The sequence below is a fragment of the Platalea leucorodia genome (assembly GCF_965183815.1).
Source record: "Platalea leucorodia genome assembly, chromosome: W".
Lineage (NCBI taxonomy): Eukaryota > Metazoa > Chordata > Aves > Pelecaniformes > Threskiornithidae > Platalea > Platalea leucorodia.
The window spans coordinates 35,818,572-35,841,753 of NC_138859.1; the positions used below are offsets into that span (position 1 = coordinate 35,818,572).

The 23,182-nt window shown below is 42.4% G+C and overlaps 1 protein-coding gene across 1 annotated transcript; it reads left to right on the plus strand.

Moving 5' to 3' along the window:
- Window positions 1-1,863: 1,863 nt before the first annotated feature.
- Window positions 1,864-21,614, plus strand: LOC309601604 (alpha/beta hydrolase domain-containing protein 17B-like; the record flags this gene model as incomplete). Its single annotated transcript, XM_082334707.1, has 3 exons — window positions 1,864-2,330; window positions 20,312-20,491; window positions 21,395-21,614. The coding sequence occupies 3 exons, from the start codon at window positions 1,864-1,866 to the stop codon at window positions 21,612-21,614; spliced, it is 867 nt and encodes a 288-aa protein (XP_082190833.1).
- Window positions 21,615-23,182: the final 1,568 nt, after the last annotated feature.

Consider the following 23,182-nt stretch of genomic DNA (forward strand, 5'->3'; position numbering starts at 1 on the left):
GCATGAAAATTATGCTTCCATACAAGTTAGAGGATTGACTTTGAGATCAGTTCTCAATATTGTCAAGTGTTATAGTGTATTGGGTTTATGTGGCAAAGTTTTGGTAGCGGGGAGGCTGCAGGGGTGGCCTCTGTGAGAAGAGGTAAGGGGCTGCCCCCAGGCTGGACAGAGCCAGTTCTAGACACCTCCAAAACAGACCCACTGCTGATCAGCAAAGCTGGTGATGCCTCTGTGATAACGTATTTAAGAAAGGGTAAAAAACAAACAAACAAACAAAAAAACATAAAAAACCCAAAACAAACAAACAAACAACAAATAATAATAATAAAAAAAAAACACTGTACAGCAGTTGTGAGGGAAAAGGCGGGGGGGGGGGGGGGGGAATGTGAGGAAAACCAATCCTGCGGATACCAAGATCAGTGAAGGAGAGGGAGGAGGTGCTCCAGGTTAACCCACTGCATATAGTTAGAAGTAAGATTTTTGTTGTTGTTGGATTACATGGGTATTTCTAAAACAGCATGGGACTATGGACATCAGAAGTTAGCTTATTTTGTTCCTGACTGTAAACTTGAATCTATCATTGAAGGTGGTGCATAAAACTATAAGAGTGTTTCTATTTGCATGACCTGGTAAGAACTGAACTTGAGACCTGTGGATAGAGTTGGGATGGAAAAGCTGTTTAAGTTGACATACCTTAGCATCATGAAAGTAGGGTAAATGCTTGTTTTAGCTGCACTGGTGTGGCCAGCATGGCTCTTGGCAGGTTTCATCACCCCTTCTCTCTGAGAGGGGGGGGAAAAAGAAAATATTGTTGACAAAGGATATCCCCCTGCACCCACCTCTCTTGTAAATTAAGAGGATAAAGTGCCTGTTTGTCAAGGCAACTGTATCTTTACCTAGCTTGCCTTAGGTGTCTGTGCAGTTATTGTTTTGGTGGTTTTTTTTTTCCTTTCCCACTCTATTAACCAATAGTTTGAATAGGTAGTGTGGCTTATATTGATTTGCAGAATATCTGCATTAGAGCATTTGGGTTTGGGATGTTTTTGTTAAAGCATAGTATAAAAATAGTCTTATTAAAATGGATAATATCAACATAATCCCAATTCCTACTTGCAAGACAGAAAACCTTGGTTAATTTCTAGAGGGCTTGAAAACATTGATGTCAGCCAGTGTAGGAAGAGTTTATGTCTGGATTTCAGTGCACTGAAGGCCTATAGTGCTCTATAGGTCAGTAAAGCATCTGCTTTTGCTTCTTAAAAGTCTTGACCTTCATGCACCTTTCCTACTGCTGACAGTGCTTGCAGGGGCCCATAACTTATACTTGCCATGCTTTCTCTATAGTTGGGAAACACTGTAGTGATTTTTTTGCTGCAGAGCCTTATTACTCTGCAAACACTATAACATATTCTAATTGTTCTTGGACATGTATATTTGTCAAGGAGGTGAACACTTCTGTTGTTGCCTTGAGGGGAGGGACTTTATTTCCTCAAAAGAAACTCCAAAAGTCATGCTTGTTATTGTTCTGGGTAAAAATATTTTTGTTTTGGTTAGTGGTGTGGTTTGGTTTTGTGTGGTTGGTTGGTTTGTGTTTTGTTGTTTGGTTTGTTTTTTTTTTTTGCTTTAACATGTGGCGGGGCTGTAGTTATTACTGTTTTTTATAGCACGCTTATTTTAAAGCAGTTAATATAAAATAAACTATTATATCGAAATTTGCTTATATATTGAAATATGTTTTGTTAAATGTTTCCATGGAAATTGCTTATTTACTGGAGAGATGAAGTTTGTATTTTTCATGAGGCTTTTTTAATATGGGATTGTAACTAGAAACTGATACCATTCTCTCTTCCTATTTCAGACTAGAAGATGAATAATCTTTCCTTTAGTGAACTGTGTTGCCTGTTCTGTTGTCCACCATGCCCAGGGAAAATTGCTTCCAAACTGGCATTCTTACCTCCTGATCCTACATACACGCTGATTTGTGATGATAGTGGTAGTTGCTGGACTCTACATCTCTTGGAGCGAGCAGACTGGCAGTATTCTTCTAGAGAAAAAGATGCCATCGAGTGTTTCATGACTAGAACAAGTAAAGGTAACAGGATTGCCTGTATGTTTGTGCGTTGCTCGCTTAATGCCAAGTATACTTTGCTCTTCTCACATGGAAATGCTGTTGACCTAGGTCAGATGAGCAGCTTTTATATAGGACTGGGTTCACGGATTAATTGCAACATATTCTCATATGATTATTCTGGATATGGTGCAAGTTCTGGGAAGCCAACAGAGAAGAATCTCTATGCTGACATTGATGCTGCTTGGGTGGCTCTTAGAACAAGGTAAGACATCTGTGGCCATTTTTATTGTTGTGGTAGGTTGACCCTGGCCAGCAGCTAAGCACCTACCAGTGTGAGCTTCTTGCTCACTCCCCTCCCCCAGCAGCATGGGGAAGAGAATTGGAAGAGCAAAAGTAAGGGAAAAACTCGCAGGTTGAGATAAAAGTTTAATAAGTGAAGGGAGGGGGAAGGCAAGTGATGTAAAGGCAACCACCACCTTCCACAGGCAGACTGATACCCAGCCAGTCTCCAAGCAACAGCTACCTTGGAAAGACTAACCTCCAGTTTTATTGCTGAGTGTGATGTCATATGCCATGGACTATCTTTTTGGTCAGTTTGGGTCAGCTGTCCTGGTTTTGTCCCCTATCAACCTCTTGTTCATCTTCCAATCTGTTCACTAGGGGGGGCGGGCAGGCAGGCGGCAGCAGCAGCAGAGTGAGAAACTGAGAAAGCCTTGACATTGCATGAGCACTGTTCAGCTATAGCTAAAACATTGGTATGTTATCAGCACTGCTTTAGTCCCAAGTCTAAAACACAGCACAGTACAAGCTGCTATGAAGAAAGTTAACTCCATCTCAGCCAGACCCAGTACAATTTTCCAGCATGCTTTCCAAATGGTTGTAACTAATCTGTACTGGCAGTTTAAATAGAAATACTGTATTTTAGGATTAGATTAATGGATTCATATCAAAGCTGGTTGGTGGTGTTTTATACTGAAGGCATTGTCAATATTTAGCAGAATTATTATATAGTGCTGATATACTAGAAAAATTAAAATATACACTAATAAATTTCATTCCATTTCAGTCTTAATTGAATGATTAGAAGATAATCCTTACTTATCATCGTTTGGGATCTCCTCAGTTGGAAATCTCAGAAGAGAAGAAAAACCTATAATAATTGATTGTCCAGTAACTGAGCCACTGGTTTGATGTGGGTGAGAGAAAAATGCAAATCTGTTCTTCAGATGCATCTATTGCCTACTTTTTTGTAGGGTGGGGTAGTAGAAAGGGGACCCTGGCAAGACTGCCAAAACTTTGTTGTAGTGTTCTGGTCACCTTTGTTTCAGAATTCAGACTAGCAGCTACAGCATCTGGTTTTAGAGAGATTAAATGGTAAGTTAAAAGGCCATAGAGGCATTTTCCAATAAATGTAAGAAGCCCAAGCACCAAATAAATACAGCACTGAACACCCACTTAAATTTGAGAGCATTTTTTTCACCATGGCTTATTCCATTTAAAAACAAAATTCTTCTTGTTCTACAAATGCCCAAACTACAAAAAGATTATTTTTGAAAATACTATGTGACCATAAGAACAGATGTTCACAAAAATTACCATCATATTGCATGTTTAGCAATAGAAAAGCTGTGAAAAACTGAATTTTAATATTGTACAGCTTATTATGGTTGGATCATCACAACTTGAGTATGCTGTTTAATAATATATTATCAGGGATGTGACTTAGTGTAGGGGCATGTGTAGAGATTGTGCAAATCTTGGGGCCTGGTTGTCACGGTGAATTTTGCACTTGTTCCATGTAATTTTAACCATTTCTCTGTTACTTTGGAAGGGATTCTCTGTTTTCTGGGTTTTAAGTACACACACAGTCTTGAATTTTTGTTACGTTATAAAAAGGGCTTGATGCTTCCTTTTTAAAGCAGCATATATTTTAATCATATATTAAACCTCATACAACCAGAGGGGGCAGGTATTCAGCCTCAGATATTCTGAAACACTTGTTCTGTGTAGTTAGGCTAGTTTTGGCATTTCTCTTGGTTACAGCAGAAAGCTGGGATATAAGTAGAAATCTGCTCTGTAAACAAAGAGCTACAACAGGTGCATTGGTGACTGTGGTCTGTAGTTGACAGGTTATCTGGAAGATAGCTACTTGATGAAAGACCCAGTAACATTGGCTGCAAACAATGTTATGTTTTTGGTCAATGTGGAAAGCAATCACTTGTTTATACATATCAGCAAAACAGAAGCAAAGTAGATGAAGCTTAATTGCTTGTTTACATCAGTTTACAGGCTCTGTTATATGAACTAATTAGTAATTATCATATTCCCCCCTGAATAATGTCTGGTTGAAAACATTAAAGGAAATGTGATTGCAAGTTGAATTCTCCCCTCTGTATTTCAGTAACCCATAGTATATCTTCCCCAATCAAATAAGAATATTGATCAGAATAATATCACATCTGAATATGCTCTTAATACATTCCATTGGAATATGCCCTTTTCTGAAGAGCCTTTAGGGGGGATGGACTCTAAATACATGTTCCATATATTTGCTTTTCTCTTTCCAGTTCAGGAACGATTTCACCTCAAGCACATCTATTGCCTGCATTTGTTTTTGTGTCAAAAACTTCTTTATAAATATGTAATAGGGTGTATAAAGCTTGGATTGTACTGCCCAATTTGTGGATTTTGCGAACACAAGCTTAATTTTTTTCATTAATTAAAAAGTGGTTGGTGGTACTAGTTTCGCCTGTGCTACTTTTGGCAACTTTCCAACTGGTAGACCTGGTCTTGTCTTTATCTGAATATTGAATGGAGAGGGGACAAATCTAGCACATGACTTTGGGTATACTGGCTCTTATAGTTTGGTTAGCAGTCCATGGTATTCTCTTGAGCCCTGACATACAGTGCTCAGCTGTGTTTAAATACTTGATTAATATGTGGACCACAATACAGCCTTTGAGCATTTTCTGCAATATTCTTTTTTCTAGCATAGCCTGTTTTGTCAGTATTGCAATGATTACATAATCAACATTTATGATGTCAGTGTTCTGCAAAAACAAATCTGTGGATTGTTTGCTGGATCGACATAAATATAGCTGTAACTCCTTTGAAATTCATGGTAATGATGAGAGAAGAGAAGGGATCCTAGGCTTTCAAACCATATCTCCCAGGTTATGTGATGGGACAAAGAAAGGAACAGAGAAATTCTTACTGTGGGAGGTTGATCACAGCCAATCACAACTCTATATTCCCTTTTGTGAGAAATGGGATCATAGGACCTAGCATTAAAAGGTGTTTCTGGGGCAATTGAAATAATGTGGATTTCGTTTTACAGTCAACACAGCTGCTTGTGGTGGAGATGTGTTACTGTTTTATGTGGTATTTTGGAAGAACAATCCTGATGGCCTTTTGTAAATTGGCACAACTTTCCAGTGGGGACTGGAGACCTGAGATGAAATAGTCTGTGAACTAATATTCAGGGGGATGGTGAGGTTAGTACAACACTGTTTTCTTAAAAGTGGCTATAGTAACAGTATGCTAATATTGTCATTCACATAGATGTAAGCTAATTTGGTGGCCAAATGCTTCCTGAACATATAGAGGCAAAAACATTAATATCTCTTCTTTTCATAACCTTGAGTGCAAGGGGCATGTGAGTATAAATATGCACACACACACACACACCCCTACATGCAATTCTTGCAAGTTAAATTGCAGCCCTTGTGCTGGAGGCTGCTTTAATTTGTGAGGCAGCAGACCAGAAAAGGAAAAAAGCAGATGCAGCTTCTGAGTTATCCCCATTTTTCACTTGCTTTGATTATTTTAATAAGGAAGCAGTACTTAGCTATGCTGACTCTGGAAAATGACAAGATAATTCATTGTCATGTTTGGGAAAGGTGCACAATGTTCCCATATTCATGGGCGTGGGACTATATAAAAGCTGCAAGTGAGGACACTTTTTGACTGTCATAGCTATGAAATGTTGAAATGCCAGTAGTCATTCTGGGATATACCCATCTTCTGCTTTCCAGAGATGCCTTATGACCTAGATCTAACTTTAGGAAGCCAAACAACCTTGTTACTGTTGCTTACTGTGGACCTCACCTGGATCCTGGGCCCTCTTACCTGCTTCACAGGTCTTCTATTTGCCAGATAGTCCAGCTTGATGCTTGCTAGCCAACAGATGCATGCATTCATGCACTTATCTGATGAGCACTCCACAGTTGCAGATCCCCTTTGTTGTGGTTTAATCCCAGCTGGCAACTAAGCACCACAAAGCCACTCACTCACTCCCCCCTGGTGGGAGGGGGGAGAGAATCAGAAGAGTAAAAGTGAGAAAACTCGTGGGTTGAGATAAAGACAGTTTAATAGGGAAAGCAAAAGCCACGCGCACAAGCAAAGCAAGGAATTCATTCACTACTTCCCATCAGCAAGCAGGTGTTCAGCCATCTCCAGGAAAGCAGGGCTCCATCATTCATAACAGTTACTTGGGAAGACAAATGCCATCGCTCCGAAAGTTGTCCCCCCCCCCCCTTCCTTCTTCTTCCCCCAGCTTTATATGCTGAGCATGATGTCATATGGTATGGAATAGCCCTTTGGCCAGTCTGGGTCAGCTGTCCTGGCTGTGCTCCCTCCCAGCTTCTTATGCACCTGGCAGAGCACGAGAAGCTGGAAAGTCCTTGACTAGTGTAAACTCTACTCAGCAAGAACCAAAACATCAGTGTGTTATCAACATTATTCTCATCCTAAACCCAAAACACAGCACTCTACCAGCTACTAAGAAGAAAACTAACTCTATCCCAGCTGAAACCAGGACACCCTTGAATACCAGCATGGACCCTCTATGTGTCTGATACCCCTACCTGGACCTGGAGCTTACTACTTGCAGGCTAGTCCAGCTTGAAGTTTTCTAGTGAATTGCATATGGGCACCAGGTTGAGGGAAGATGCAATCACTTCCCCCCTGCCCTCCAAGAGCTGGTGCCCGGGTACATGGGCTTGTGACCCAAAGCTCTGTTCCAGTTGCTAATGCTGAGCCCCATACTTTCTTTATTCACCCTGTTCCCTCCCAGTAGTAGCTGGTTCTCAGGACACATGCCATTCCCACCCCAGTGGCTAGTGGCCAAGACTTTTACCCATTCCAGTGGCTGGCACTGAGACTTCTGCTTGCTCCAGTTGCTGATGCTGCAGGCCCAGGGATGCTTACAGCCTTGGTCTGACTCAAGTTCCTGAGTTCTGCTCATACTGATCTCGCCAATAGCTGACACTTAGTCCTTGCAGCATATGCATGCATGAGATAGTTAAGAAAAGATTTAATAAGAAGATAGGACAGACTGCAGTGATCAGGTGCAGGGCTCAGTCAGACAGGCATACTGACCGGCCCCATTTTACACCCAACTGGCCCCTCTTATACCCTTTTCTGTCTGTTCCTCCCCGATTCCTTTTCCCTGCACATTCTCTCATCAGTTGGCATAGTTCCACCGCCCCCCACCTCAAATATTCCAAATCTTGTTTCCCACTTATCAGTTACAAAATCCAGGTGTCCTTCTCCAAAGCTGTGCCTGGAGTTTAATGGCCTGTTAATTAGTAACTGGAGACTTTTGGTCTTTGGCATTGTCTCCATTATCCCTTGTCTACCAGGTTTGTATCTCTGTATTCTTGTTTATGCCTTCCCCCTTTACTTATTTTACCCTTTTGCATTGAAAAGGTCCTTGATTAGATAGCCTCAATGAAGCAGAGGCTCTCACCTTCCACATACCCTTACAAGGAAAACCAGTCTAAATTTATCATGAAGAGAAATTTTACCAATAAAACAAATGTAACTTTTTGTAAAGTTTAGAAAAGGCCAAACCAGTGTGAGAGAGGCTGAGGTGCAGTTTGTTGATTAGTACATGCATGGACTATGAGCTTGCTTCCCATAAAGCGGTTCCTTTTTTTTTTTTTTAGCAGTGTTAATTGCATAGGCCATAGAAGAATGTCGATCTGAGTTGAGGAAGAGGTATATGCTCATAAATTTTATTCATGGCATAGAATGTGTATAGCTAAAGATGTGGAACATGTTCATGCCCTTCATGTTCTGCAATTTGCAGCTGTAATCTCATGTGCTATGTGCATGATGACAAAAGGTCCTGAAACCTGCATTTAAAATTTCCTCAGGATGTGCCCCCATGTTCCATGTGCCCCAAGTGCTGTGTGTTGCAATAGCTTCACCAACAGTAGCCTCTCTAGAGCGTAAGGGGTAAGGGTCAGCAAAATGTGCTATGGTAATTCCAGCTGGTATCTTCTTGGTTTAAGGTGACTAAAGTCTAAAAAAAAAAAAAAAAAAAAAAAAAAACCCAAACATTTGTTAGAGCCAGGCATGCATTTGGCAGTTTGCATGTCAGTGATGGTAACATTATATATATCTGATCAGTAGGGAGAGGAAAAAAGATGACTGCCACCAAGATAAGTGTTTAGAAAAAATATAGCAAAGGTCTTCTGTTAAAGAGGGAGAGGCAAAAATATAAAGGAAATTATAAAGGAGTTTCTACTAGGGCATGTTGTGAAGATTGTCATCACAATTATTCTGCTCTCTAGCAATGCTCAGCCCATATTTTGCCTGTTACCTCTCCCAATTACTATTCTTATCTTGAATTCCTTATGCCCCATGTTGGGTGCCAGAAAGGACTGGTGGCCGGGTGCTCACCAAGCTGCTCTCTTACTCCTCCTCCTCAGCGGGACAGGGAGGGGAGAAAATAAGATGAAAAACTCATGGGTTGAGATAAAGGCAGTTTAATGAAGAAAAGCAAAGGCTGCACAAGTGTGAGGAGGAAGGAGTGGTAGAGACAATGTGTGATGAACTGACCTCAACCCCCATTCCTTGTTCCCCTGTGCCACTCTGCAGAAGGAGGTAGAAAAATCGGGAGTGAAGTTGAGCCTAGGAAGAAGGGAGGGGTGGGGGGAAGGTGTTTTAAGATTTGGTTTTATTTCTCATTACCCTACTCTGATTTGATTGGTAATAAATTAATTTCCCCAAGTTAAGTCTGTTTTGCCTGTGACGGTAATTGGTGAGTGATCTCTCCCTGTCCTTATCTCAACCCACGAGCCTTTTGTCATATTTTTCTCCCTCTGTCTTGTGTAGGAGGGGGAGTGATAGAGCAGCTTGGTGGGCACCTGGTGTCCAGCCAGGGTCAACCCACCACAGCAGCACTGTTCAGCAGTAGCCAAATCATTGGTGTGTTATTCATACCGTTCTAGCTACAAATACAAAGTGCAGTGCTATGAGGGCTGCTATGGGGAAAGTTAATTCCATCCTAGCCAGACTCAATACATTTTGATTTGATGCTTCTTAATTCTTTGCCAGCAAGTTGGCTGACCTGGTAAGAAGGGCTTTAAACTAGGAACTGTGGGGGAGGCAGAGTTACCAGCAGCCCTGCGTGGGAGTGAGGGACAGGATTGACAAGTAAAGAGCTGGAGGTGATGTGAATGAAAGGGAATACATAATCAACAAAACAGGGCTTAAGTGGGATCATCTCCAGCATTTGCATGTAAGCGAGGAAGTGCCTACAAGGCACTGTTATGGGGAACATACCCACACACACACATTCTGGGAAATCAGCATGTGTGGTGCCTCTCTGAAGTGCCTATATGCTAATGCATGCAGCATGGGGAATAAACGCAAGGAATTAGAGCTCTGTGTGCAGTTACTAAGACTACAATCTTGCTGAGATCGCAAAGACATGGTGGGATGGCTGGCATGACTAGAGTGCTGTAATGGAAGGATACAGGCTCTTTAGGAAAGATGGGCTGGGAAGACAAGGAGGTGGAGTTGCCCTTTATGTGAGAGAACAGCTAGAATGTATGGAGCTCTGTCTAGGGATGGATGATGAGCAACCTGAGAGCTTATGGGTAAGGAATAAAGAGCAGACCCATATGGGTGACATTGTAGTGAGTGTCTGCTATAGGCCGTCTGATCAGGAAGAACAAGTGCATCCATCCTTCTACAGATAGCTAGGAGCAGCCTCACCTTCACAGGCCCTGATCCTCCTGGGGGACTTCAACCACCTCGATATCTGCTGGAGGGACAAGACAGCAGGGCATAAGCAATCCAGGAGGTTCCTGGAGTTCATCGATGACAACTTCCTGACCCAAGTGAGAGAGGAGTGTTGTGGATTAACCCTGGTATCCAGCTAAGCACTACACAACTGCTCCGTCACTCCACCATAAGTGTGGACTTATCCACGTACCACAGTCCCTTAGGGGTGTACCTGCTCCAGTGTGGACTTATTCATAGGCTACAGTCTTTTCAGGGGTATACCTGCTCCAGCGGGGACTTACTCGTGGGCCACAGTCTCTTCAGGGGTATATCTGCTGTGGCCTGGACTTATCCACGGCCACAGATGCTTTGAGGTGTACCTTCTCCTGCATGGACTTATCCAGAGATCATAGTCCCTTCGACTCGAGTTCACACTGGAGTTCCAGCCTGTCCAGTACAGCAGCACAGAAACAGCAGCAATGCCCTAGCCATCTGCCAGCCCAGGCGCATGGCCATTGCTGTTATCAAAATGTTCCCTGGTATAGCAGAGTAAGATGATAAGCATTACAGCAAACATCAGCCACAGTACAGCAGTACAGCAAACAGCAGCCACTAACAAGCACTAGACTAATATACAGTAAGGTAAGGAAGCTCCATGGCAAGTACAAGAGCCTGCCAATTAATACCTAAACAGCTATAAATTCAGTCTAGCACACTCCAATGAAATCTGTTGTTATCTCAAACCCTTTGAGACCCATGTTGGGCGCCAAAAAGGACTGTCGTGGTTTAACTCCAGCCAGCAACTAAGCACCACACAGATGCTCGCTCACTTCCCCCATAGTGGAATAGGGGAGAGAATCAGAATAGTAAAGGTGTGAAGTTGTGAGTTGAGATAAAGACAGTTTAATAGGTAAAGCAAAAGCTGTGTGCATAAGCAAAGCAAAATAAGGAATTCATTCACTACTTCCCATGGGCAGGCAGATGTTTAGCCATTTCCAGGAAAGCAGGGCTTCATCACATGTAACGGTTACTTGGGAAGACAGATGCTGTAACTCCAAACATCCCCCCTTCCTCCTTCTTTCCCCCAGCATTTATTGCTGAGCATAACATCATATGGTATGGAATATCCCTTTGGTCATTTGGGGTCAGCTGTCCCAGCCGTGTCCTCTCCCAGCTTCTTGAGCACCCCAGCCTACTCGCTGGTGGGGCAGTGTGAGAAGCAAAAAAGGCCTTGACTCTGTGTAAGCACTGCTCAGCAGTAACTAAAACATCAGTGTATTAACAATGTTTCCAGCACAAATCCAAAACATAGCACCATACAAGCTACTGTGAAGACATTTAACTATCCCAGCCAAAACCAATACAAAGAGCCAACAAGAAGAGGTGCTCTGCTGAACCTCCTGCTCACCAACAAGGAGGGGTTCATTGAGGATGTGAAGGTTGAAGGCAGCCTTGGCTGCGGTGACCATGAGATGGTGGAGTTCAAGATTCTGAGGGGAGGGAGCAGGGCAAAAAGCAAGCTCACAACGCTAGGCTTCAGGAGAGCAGACTTCGGCCTCTTCAGCGATCTGCTTGGAAGAGTCCCATGGAATAAAGCCCTGGAGGGAAGAGGGGTCCAAGAAAGCTGGTTAATATTTGAGGATCACCTCCTCCAAGCTCAAGAGTGGTCCATCCCACGAGCAGGAAGCCAAGCAAAAATGCTAGGAGGCCTGCATGGATGAACAAGGAGAGCCTGGCAAAACTCAAATACAAAAAGGAAGCACACAGAGGGTGGAAGCAGGGACAGGCAACCTGGGAGGAATACAGGGACACTGCCCAAGCCTGCAGAAAAGCAGTTAGGAAAGCCAAAGCCCACGTGGAGTTGAATCTGGGCAGGAATGTCAAAGGCAACAAGAAGGGCTTCTGTAAGTACATAGGTGACAAAAGGAAGACTAGGGAACATGTGGGCCCACTGCTGAAAGGGGCAAGGGCCCTGGTGACACAGGACGTGTATTGAATTTACATGGCAAGGTTTTGGTAGTGAAGGGGGGCTGCAGGGATGGCTTCTGTGAGAAGAGATCAGAGTCTGGCCCCATGCCAGACAGAGCCAGTTCCAGCCAGCTCCAAAACAAACCCACAGCTGGACAAAGCTGAGCCAATCAGCGAAGCTGGTGGCACCTCTGTGATAACATACATACTTAAGAAAGGGTTAAAAATGGCACCTGTGAGAGGAGTGAGAAAAAAACTGAGAGAAACAACCCCAAAGACACCAAGGTCAGTGAAGAAGAGGAGGAGGTGCTCAAGGCACCAGAGCAGAGATTCCCCTGCAGCCTGTGGAGAAGACCATGGTGGAGCAGGTTGTCCCCCTGCAGCCCATGAAGGACCCCTGAAGGAAGCTGCAGCCCGAGGAGAGCCCACCCTGAAGCAGGCTCATGGCAGAAACTTTGGCCCATGGAGAGCAGCCTACGCTGGAGCAGTTCTTGAAGAACTGCAGCCTGTGGGAAGGACCCATGTTGGCCAAGTTTGTGAAGGACTGGCTCCCGTGGGAGGGACCCCATGCTGGAGCAGGGGAAAAGTGTGAGGAGGAAGGAGCAACAGAGACGAAGTGTTATGAACTGACCACAGCCACAACCCCATTCCCCATCCCCCCTGCCCCGCCGGCTCATCAGGGGAGGAGGAGGTAAAAGAGTCGGGAATGAAGGAGTGAAGTTGAGCCTGGGAAGAGGGGTGGGATAGAGGGAAGGTGTTCATAGTTTTGTCTTTGTTTCTACTCAATTTTTAATTAGCAATAAATTAATTTTTTTCTCCCCATTTGAATCTGTTTTGTCTGTGATGATAATTGATAAGTGATCTCCCTGTCCTTATCTTGACCCAGGAGCTTTTCCATCTTATTTTCTCCCTCTCACTACTGAGGAGGGGGAGTGCGAGACCATCTGGTTAACCCACCACAACATGTAAAAGGCTGAGGTACAGAATGCCTTCTTCGTATGGGCCTTTACCATTAGGTTGTGTGATAAAGCTCATCTGCACACCCACAAAGGAGCTCAGAGAGACAATGGCAGGTGGGGGAGCCCAAATAATACCCTGCTGGGCTACTGCCAGGTCCATCACAGGGGCCATCAGCCCATCAAAGGTCCATCTGCACAAGCCCAGAGGAGCATGGGGTGCACAACAGAAGGCAGGAACCCAAATCAAGGACTCCAGAGGAACAAACACCTTGTCAGGGTACCTCCAAGGGCTGTCCTAGCAGAGCCCTCAGCCCCATTGTCCAGGTGTGAAACCCATCATGATGAGTCATTGGGAGCAGCTCTCCAGATCACCTTTTGGGCTAGAGGGGGTTGCTGGCTAGGGGTGGGACATATGTGATTCAGGGGAAAAGCAGTTTGGGATCACACAAAACTTATTATGGGATGTTTAGGGGAGGAACCAAAGGTAGGACAAGGGAGGGGTTTAGGTGATTCTGGGAGGAACAAGAGTGGGAAAATAGAATCATAGAATCATAGAATGGTTTAGGTAGGAAGGGACCTTTAAAGATCACCTTTTATGCCCAGGGACTGCATAAAAAATTGAGGGGTAAGGGGATAAAAATAAGCCAGTCACATGTAAATAGTTTGCTGGTCAATATGCTTGTCTGGCTATGCCCTGAGCCTGATCAGCGTAGTCTGTCCTATTTTCTTATTTAATTCCTTTCTAATTTTTTCCTAGGTGAGGGGTCTTTAATCTGTGTGCATGTGTGTGTATGAGGGTGTGAGTGTGAGCAACTGGAGCCAGGCCATGGGTCGGAGGGCCCCTGTGTCTGTGGTGCCAGTGACTGTAGTGAGTGAAGGTATGCGAGTGAGTGTGTGATTGCTAGCGAAGATCAAGCCAGTCTAGCTGGCAAGTAGGTAAAGTAGCTTGGGAGCAAGGGAGTGAGTGGGTCTCTAAGGGCCAGCTCTGAGTGCGAGAGCACCTGTGTACCTCTAGGGGTGAGGGCACAAGGGGATTGGCTGTGGGACTAGGGGAGTCCTGGCCAGCTCTGTGTGTGTGTGCGCAGGCACGCATGCAAGACAGTCTGTACCAGCAATTGGAGTAGGACTGCAGCCTCAGTGGCTTGTATGTCCAGATGCCAGCAAACAGGAAGACTGGGATCCAGGGGCCAGCTACTGGGAAGACTGAACGTCTGAGCCCAGCTGCTAGAGGGATCAACGTTGTACATATATCTATATATTCTCAGTAGTGGCCTTCCATCCTGTCCAGCCAGAGAGGGGAGCAGTATGAGGCCATTGGTACTATTTATGTTCATGTGGGTGCTCTGAGTGTCTGTAATCTGTTTGGCTGGCCATGTATATATGTAGTGTATATGTGTGCTTTGTGTGTGTGTGTGCGCGCGCCTGCTAGGAATACATCTTCAGCCTAGCTACTGATTGGACAAGGGGGCATGGAGCGGCGGCAGCCTCGCCTGTCTTGGGCTGTTATATCCATCATGATATATTTTCCTCTAACATTTACTAGTAAGACCGGCCTTCAGGAATCCCAGGCCCCAGAGACCAGGGGGAAAGTCTGGAGCAAGGAAGATGTACCCTTGGTGGAAGAGGATCAGGTCAGGGAATACTTAAGCAAACTGGACATACGTAATTCCATGGGCCCTGATGGGATGCACCCACAAGTGCTGAGGGAGCTGGCAGATGTCATTGCAAGGCCGCTCTCAATAATCTTTGAATGATCATGACAATTGGGAGAGGTTCCTGAGGACTGGAAGAAATCAAATGTCACTCCTATCTTCAAAAAGTGCAGGAAAGAAGGCCCAGAGAACTACAGGCTGGCTAGCCTCACCTCAACCATGGGAAGGTGATGGAGCAATTAAGCCTGGGAACCATTTCCAGGCACGTGGAGGACAAGAAGGTGAGCAGAAACAAAGGTGATCGTGCAACAAAACTGGGCACAGAGGAGAACAAGGAGATGTAATCCCTCATTCTCTCCACAAGATTACTCACTCAGCAGAGAAATGGCATCAATGCCAGGGCTCTATGCCAGCCCAGGTGCATGGCCATTGCTTTTATCCAAATGTTCCCCGGTACAGTGAAACAGAGATAAGCAGAGAAAATGGAAGGTGAGAAGACTCGTGGATCAAGATAATGGCAGTTAAATAGGGAAAGCAAAAGCTGTGCGCACAAGCAAAGCAAAAGGAGGAATTCATTCAGTACTTCCCATCTGCAGGCAGGTGTCCAGCCACTTCCCAGAAAGCAGGGCCTCAGGGCGCACAACAGTTGCTTGGGAAGACAAATGCCATAACCAGAAATGTCCCCCCCCTTCCTCCTTTCCCTGAGCTTTTATTGCTGAGTACAACAGCATATGGTATGCAATATCCCTTTGCTCAGTACAGGTATGCTGTCCCATCTCCCAACTTCTTGCCTACTCCCAGCCTACTTGCTGGCAAGGTTCAGGGCAGAGTGGGAAAGAAAGTCTTGATGCTGTGCAAGCACTGTCCAGCAATAGCCAAAACACTGGTGTGTTATCAACACTGTTTTAGCCACAAATACGAAGCACAGCACCATACTGGCTGCTCTGAAGAAAGTTAGCTCCATCTGTTGAAGGTTAACTCAGAAATTTAGAATGGTCTGGGTGTTTTATGCAAGATGTACTTTGCATATACTAAGTTTCTTGTTAAGGCTGTAATCAGGAAAGCACATAGTTAGCATTCTTTGAGGAAGGACAGCCTGGAGCAATTAGGCCTTGAGGAAGCAGTTAATCAAGATACTTGTGTGCATTGCCAACTTGGCAAAAAGACTCAAGGTCTGTGTATCCTTTACTGAACTACCCTCATTATAATACTAAAAATCATGCCCCTAGGCTTGGAGACCGGGGCCTGCTTAGAGACCCTTCCCCACTGGGCGTGCGCAGTGATTTATAAGTACACTGTACCTTTAAATGAAAACGGGAGAAGAAGAAACCAATCAGAGGAGGAACAGATTAAAGTATAGCCAATAGGGATGTATGGCTAATAATCTTATGTAAGAAATTGTGTATAAACGTATCTCGTTTTGTGCCTGTCGGTGTGCTTGATTTGTGGGAAACCACCGAGCACACAGCTTTGTGCAAACCTGAAATAAATAAGCAATGTGTCTCCTGAGTGTGTGATTATTGGCCTATTGCACACCGGGCAAAGAATCCGCTTTTTGGACAACACATCCTAGGCAGACCCAGTACAAAGGGAAAGCAAAACATTCACTTACAGGCTTGCTCTCCAGAGAGCTCTGAAAACAAGGAACTGAGATACACCCATTCTTGAAAAATCTACATATAAACAATGAAATAATGGCAGCTTCAAAATACACCATCTCTTTTATAAAAAACAAAACATCACTTTCCTGTTGGCTTCTCAAAATATCAGCATCTAATTTTAAGGTAAACAATGGGAAAAAAAAACCCAAAAAACCAGGAAGCATACATAGTAAAGTACATGGTATGTAACACATGCTCAAGACAGGACACGGTTCTCAGCGTAAGTTTGACATTCTTTATACACTTGAGGCTAAATTCCAGTAGATCAGGAAAATTCATTTTTGCTGACCCCTTAATTTTCCTTCAAGTTCTCTTGCTACCAACCTTTCTGTCTTGCTTTTTGGTTCTGCTCCCTTCCCCCACTGCCTATTGTTTTACTCTTGTAGAAGTAAATTTACTAAGCAAGCCAAATGTACATGTTGGACTGATACCAACATTTTATAATTAAGTCCTACCTCCACAAAGTTCCGTGGAGCAATCAGTGAGCAGCAAAAGGAAAAAAAAAAGACTACAGCTGGGAACATACTTTATGTTTGTAGTTAATGCATCTGAAACTCAGACAACAAAGATTTCCTAGACACTGATTTCTCAGTTAAAACTTCAAGCTAAGCATACAGATAGTATAATAACAGCATATATCTGTCAAAGCAATTTTCTCCATTTCTGAATTAGACAGAGCATAGACTTTATGGAGATGAGAAATGTAGCCATAACTCAACCCAAGCCCTGGGAAAAAGAATGCTACAATTAGGGTCTAGAAAAAAAATGCAGAACCACACAACCAACCTGTTAGAGAATCTGAGGTAATGACTGGACAGTAACGTTGAACAGAAAAGGCCTTGCTGACTTTACATATCAGACAGACTGCCTTAAAACTATTTTGGCCAACGTTTTCTATTAAGCATGGTGTTTCCTAGAATACATATGATTTATGTTGTTTACAAGTATAAGGAGTCACAGATGGTGAAATTTATTCCTGTGCTGAACTAATACAATGCTTAGACCGTTCTACATATTCAAACTAAAACTCAAGCAAGAGCTAAGCAATATACAAGCTTCTTGTTGGCTTCTGTTGCAGGGATGAATTTCATGCAGGTTTTGGATAAAGTCCCACCTGGATGTGAAACAGAATCATGCTCTAATCCTGAGGAATGAAGAACAAAGGAGCAAAGAAATGAACTTGTTAAACAAATACTTAAATGTGTATGATGAGAGATACTTATGCTTTCAAAAAGGAGGTGTCCTTGAGCAGGACTCGTCAGAACAAGAAGCCATCTCAAACTGGGTAAAAGTTGGGTCTTCTCCTTGGAGTGATCAATGATCAGAACATAAACTCTTAGAGATCCACAGTCCTGCAAACAAGGAGAGGCAAAGAACAGAATATTGTTCCTTCCCAAAGCTATGGATGCTTTTAGCTCAAATCATTCCTGTGCACAAAGGACTGTATAAACAGTCCACAACAATTAAAGACATCATCAGAAAGTTTGCAATTTTAGTTCATTTCACTTATCTAGTGTCAAACACTTTTGACATTGCTGGTTCAACTCATACACCTTTCAGAGACATAAAAAAACCCAAATCAAATTGATGTCGGTAAAGATGCTCATTTTATTTTATTAAAGATGCTCATTTTATTTTATTTTTATTGCTGAGTACAACAGGAATGGTCAGGAATGTCAAAGGCAACAAGAAGGGCTTCTGTAAGTACATAGGTGACAAAAGGAAGACTAGGGAACATGTGGGCCCACTGCTGAATGGGGCAAGGGCCCTGGTGACACAGGACATGGAAAAGACTGAGGTACTAAATGCCTTCTTTGCCTCAGTCTTTACAAGTAAGACTGGCCTTCAGGAATCCCAGGCCCAGTGGGAAAGGTTGGAGCAAGGAAGACATACCCTTGGTGGAAGAGGACCTGATTAGGGAATACTTAAGCAAATTGTACATGCTTAAGTGCGTGAGCCCTGATGGGATGCATGCACGAGTGATGAGGGAGCTGGCAGATGTCATTGCGAGGCCGTTCTTAATAAACTTTGGATGATCATGGTGATTGGGAGAGGTGCCTGAGGACTGGAGAAAAGGAAATGTCCCCCCCATCTTCAAGAAGGGCAAGAAGGAGGACCCAGGGAACTACAGGGCGGTCAGCCTCACATTGATCCCTGGGAAAGTGATGGAGCAGCTAATCCTGGGAACCATTTCCAGGCACATGAAGGACAAGACAGTCATCAGGAGTAGTCACCGTGGATTCACCAAGGGGGAGTCATGCTTGACCGACCTGATAACCTTCTATGATGAAATGACTGGCTTGGTAGGCGAGGGGAGAGCAGCGGATATTGTCTACCTAGCCTTCAGGAAGGCTTTCGACACTGCCTCCCATAAGATCCTCATAGACAAGCTGTTGAAGTATGGGCTGGATGAGCAAAACAGCTGGGCTCAGAGGGTGGTGATCAGTGGCATGAAGTCTAGTTGGAGGCCAGTGTCTAGCGGTGTACCCCAGCAGTCTGTACTGGATCCAGTCCTGTTCAACATCTTCATTAATGATCTGGATGACAGGGCAGAGTGTACCCTCAGCAAGTTTGCTGATGACACAAAACTGGGAGGAGCGGCTGATGTGCCAGAGGGTCGTGCTGCCATCCAGAGGGACCTCGACAGGCTGGAGAAATCGGCTGATAGAAACCTCATGAAGTTCAACAAGGGGAAGTGCAAGGTCCTGCAGCTGGTGGGGAACAACCCCATGCATGAGTATATGCTGCAGGCCACCCAGCTGGAAAGCATATTGGCAGAAAAGGACCTGGGAGTCCTGGTGGACACCAGGTTGAACATGAGCCAGCAATGTGCCCTTGTGGCAAAGAAGGCTAATGGTATCCTGGGCTGCATTAGGCAAAGTATTGACAGCAGGTTGAGGGAGGTGATCCTTCTCCTTTATTCAGTGCTGGTGAGGCCACACCTGGAGTGCTGTGTCCAGTTCTGGGCTCCCCAGTACAAGAGAGACATAGACATACTGGAGAGAATCCAATGAAGGGCCACAAAGATGATGAAAGGACTGGAGCATCTCTCCTATGAGGAAAGGCTGAGAGAGCTGGGACTGTTCAGCCTGGAGAAGAGAAGGCTCAGCGGGGATCTTATTAATGTATATAAATATCTGAAGGGAGAGTGCAAAGAAGACAGAGCCAGGCTCTTTTCAGTGGTGTCCAGTGACAGGACAAGAAGCAGTGGGCACAATCTGAAACACAGGAGGTTCCGCCTGAACATCAGGAAACACTTTTTTTTCTGTGAGGGTGACTGAACACTGGCACAGCTTGCCCAGGGAGGTGGTGGAGTCTCCTTCCTTGGAGATATTCAAAAGTCATCTGGACATGGTCTTGGGCAACTGGCTCTAGGTGGCCCTGCTTGAGCGGGGAGTTGGACCAGACGATCTCCAGAGGTCTCTTTCCAACTTCATCCATTCTGTGATTCTATGATTTTTTTTAAGCTTCAAAGCATTAATTTACTGTATTTTTGTGTGTTGAAATTTTGAGAAAATCATTATTAATCAGAATGACATGTTTTAATTGTTTTTTTATGCTCTGAGAACTGTTGTGAGGTAGGAGTTTTGCCTGTAGCTGTAGATTGATAATTGAGCCTTAGTGTTTAAGAAGTCTTAATTTGATTATAATCCTAGAAACTGAAACTGAAAATAGGAAATACTGATAGTAATTGAAAATAGCTATGGTATAGATGGATTCTATGAATATAACTGTGTTGATACTTCTCGACCGCTATCATTCAGGGCATAAGGCAAAAAAAAGTACTGCAAATACAAAGTAAATAATTTTCCTTTTATTTTTAGTCAGAAATGTTATAAAAATGTTTGCTTGTTCTACCAGCTCCTGTTTCATAGTTTATCCTCTTCAGGAAATTTTTATCTACAGAGGGGCTTTTTTGTCTAGTTGTGTAGAAATTGATCTGTTTCATTTTAAATGACATTTCTGTTAATGTTTTTAATTTTCTAGGTATGGAATCCACCCTGAAAATGTTATTATATATGGCCAAAGTATAGGAACAGTACCATCTGTGGATCTTGCTGCTAGGTATGAAAGTGCTGCTGTAATTCTCCATTCTCCACTGACCTCAGGAATGCGAGTAGCTTTTCCTGATACGAAGAAGACCTATTGCTTTGATGCATTCCCGAAGTGAGTTGTGGGATTTTTTGTGCATGCATTTTTTTCTATTACAGAAGTTGTAGAATAGGGAAACAAGTAATATGGCAAATACTCTGAATTCTCTTTACACAGTTTAAAAACAATAACTGGAGAATAATCAGAGTGAATGAAAAAAACGAGAAACATTTGAGGGAGTTTACAAATCTTTGTAAATCTTTTAGGTTTTTCATATCATGAATAATTTCAGTGAGTATCTGTGTAAAAGTGATTAGTTTTCCTATACATAACCCCTAAATACTAACTTACTCTTGCAATGAATTGTTACTCTGGGTGACTATAAATAGTCTTTTGCATGTATTTCTATAAGTAGCAAAGACTGGAAAAAATAAATAGACCTTAATTGAAGTAAATAGAGTCTTGTCATGTATTTCAGAACTATGCCATTAGTTGGCCATTACAAACTGGTACACTTTGCTAGAAGAATTGCTTGCATTTTAAATATCTATCTTCAAGGAGTTTCCCATAGAGGATCAAAAGTTAAGAACCAAAATTCCTCCAGTTCTGACAGGCTCTTTTTCTATTGAGGAAAAACTCTGAAGCAGTATTTTTATCAGTCCAATTACTTTGATTTTTAAAGTGAACATGGTAATGAATAATACCATTTTAAGACTGATTCTGTTATGCAATCCTAGTAGTTTCCACTAGTGTTTTTCCTTTCTGTGTAGCTTTGCATATGCTACTCTAATGACTTCCAGGGTGTTGATAATATCTACATTTCTAATAATTTAAGCAATTTTAAAATTTAATTATGCATTTTACTTTTAATTACGCATTGTACTTTTAACCATTACAAAAAATTAAATTAAGACTCTGGTCCTTCAAGAAGGTTTAATAAAGCTGACTGTGTTCATGGATATAATCTTTTTCTTACAGCATTGACAAAATCTCTAAAATAACATCTCCTGTGTTAATCATCCATGGGACTGAAGATGAAGTAATTGACTTTTCACATGGCCTAGCATTATTTGAGCGTTGCCAGAGACCTGTAGAACCACTGTGGGTAGAAGGAGCAGGCCATAATGATGTGGAACTCTATGGACAGTACCTTGAAAGATTAAAACAGTTTGTGTCACAGGAACTGGTGAACTTGTAATTTTCTTTGTATATTTACATGCTTTTTCATTTCACTGCAGAATTGCACAGCTTGATAAATACATAACATAAAATCTGCGGGTTGTGTTTTGAAATAATGTTGGTTGCCTTCATTAAATGTACAGGTAATGATTTGTCAACATAATTAATGAAGGTTTTAATGCCAGTATTATAAACTGGAATGACATGATCATGCAGTAAAGCTTGGCAGTTCATATTACTTTGAGGGTTTTTTTTCTTTTTAGATGTACAAAAAAAATCACAAGGAATACTGTATGAAATATTAATTACATAAAATGAAATGCTGTAAAAGTGTTGCCAAATGCTTTAGCATATAAAAAACAAATTTATAAATATTTTTTAAATATCTCAAAATGTACTGTGACTTACTCTGTTGCACAGGTGTAAAGTAAAAAACAGACTTTTGAACAGTTGTCCTGTAAAAATGCAATAGCCATTAAATTTGAGCAAATACTCATATATATAATGAGAATAGACAGTCACTGGAAATGACCTATGCCCTGTGATGGAGGGAGGGGCTCAAAATAGATTTCTTTTTCCATATTTTTCATGTCTTTTGTGCTTAGTTTTGCATTAGTTGTTTTGGGTTTTTTTGTTTTGTTTTGTTTTTTGTTTTTTTTTTTTATCCTGAAAGATAAGGGTCAAATTTACCCAATCATCTTCTCAGTGATCCTGGTCTTGCCAAAATAATGTCACAAGTTATCATTTGTATAACATAAATATCATTTACATGATTGCTACTAAGGCCACTAAGTACTTCTTTGAAATCAGTAAGCCTTTTAGAACTTAGAAAAACTTTGTGAGCAATATAGTTTTAAGCATTGTAGACATGCAGCATTTCAATAGAAAGAACCTAGAAGTTTATCCAACTTCGCAATAAACAATTTGCAAGTTTGAAGATGTCTGTTCAGGCTTACGTTTGGCTATTATTTAGTGTAAGAAAGAGCTTGTTTTTTGAGCATTGCATGGAAATTTCACCAGTCACTCCAGGACAGTGCAGGGAGGGGACAAGAAGATAACATTGACATTTTTCTGTTGACTCATAGTAAATTAAACTTTGTAAGATGCCTTTCTCTTGAATGCATTTTGCTTGAATAAAACTATGAAAGATAAACTTAATTATAAGTAGCCTAATTTGTAAACAAGTAATATTCCAACAGTGCACACTGTGCTTGTAATTTTAAGGCCTTATGCAGCTTAATTGTTCTGCTTATTTTTGTGATTGTTTGAGAGTATTATATAATTAAATGTCTTATCAAGTATTGTGAAGACTTTGGTTCAGATCTGTTGATTAACAGTAAACAAAATTCCATACACTTGCTGTTCTTTCTTTTTTTCTGAAAAGAAATAGCAACTGTTAATTGTAAATCAAAATAATAAGCAACTCCTCACTTACTCTAGGAAATCAAAGAGCTAATGCAGTAATGAACTGTTAGATATTGGCAGATTTCTATATTGGCATCTATTGCTCTGATTACTCTCCTATCCCCGTGTCTCAATTCATACTTCTTTCTGCACTCAGCTGTTCAATATATAGGTTTTCTGTTG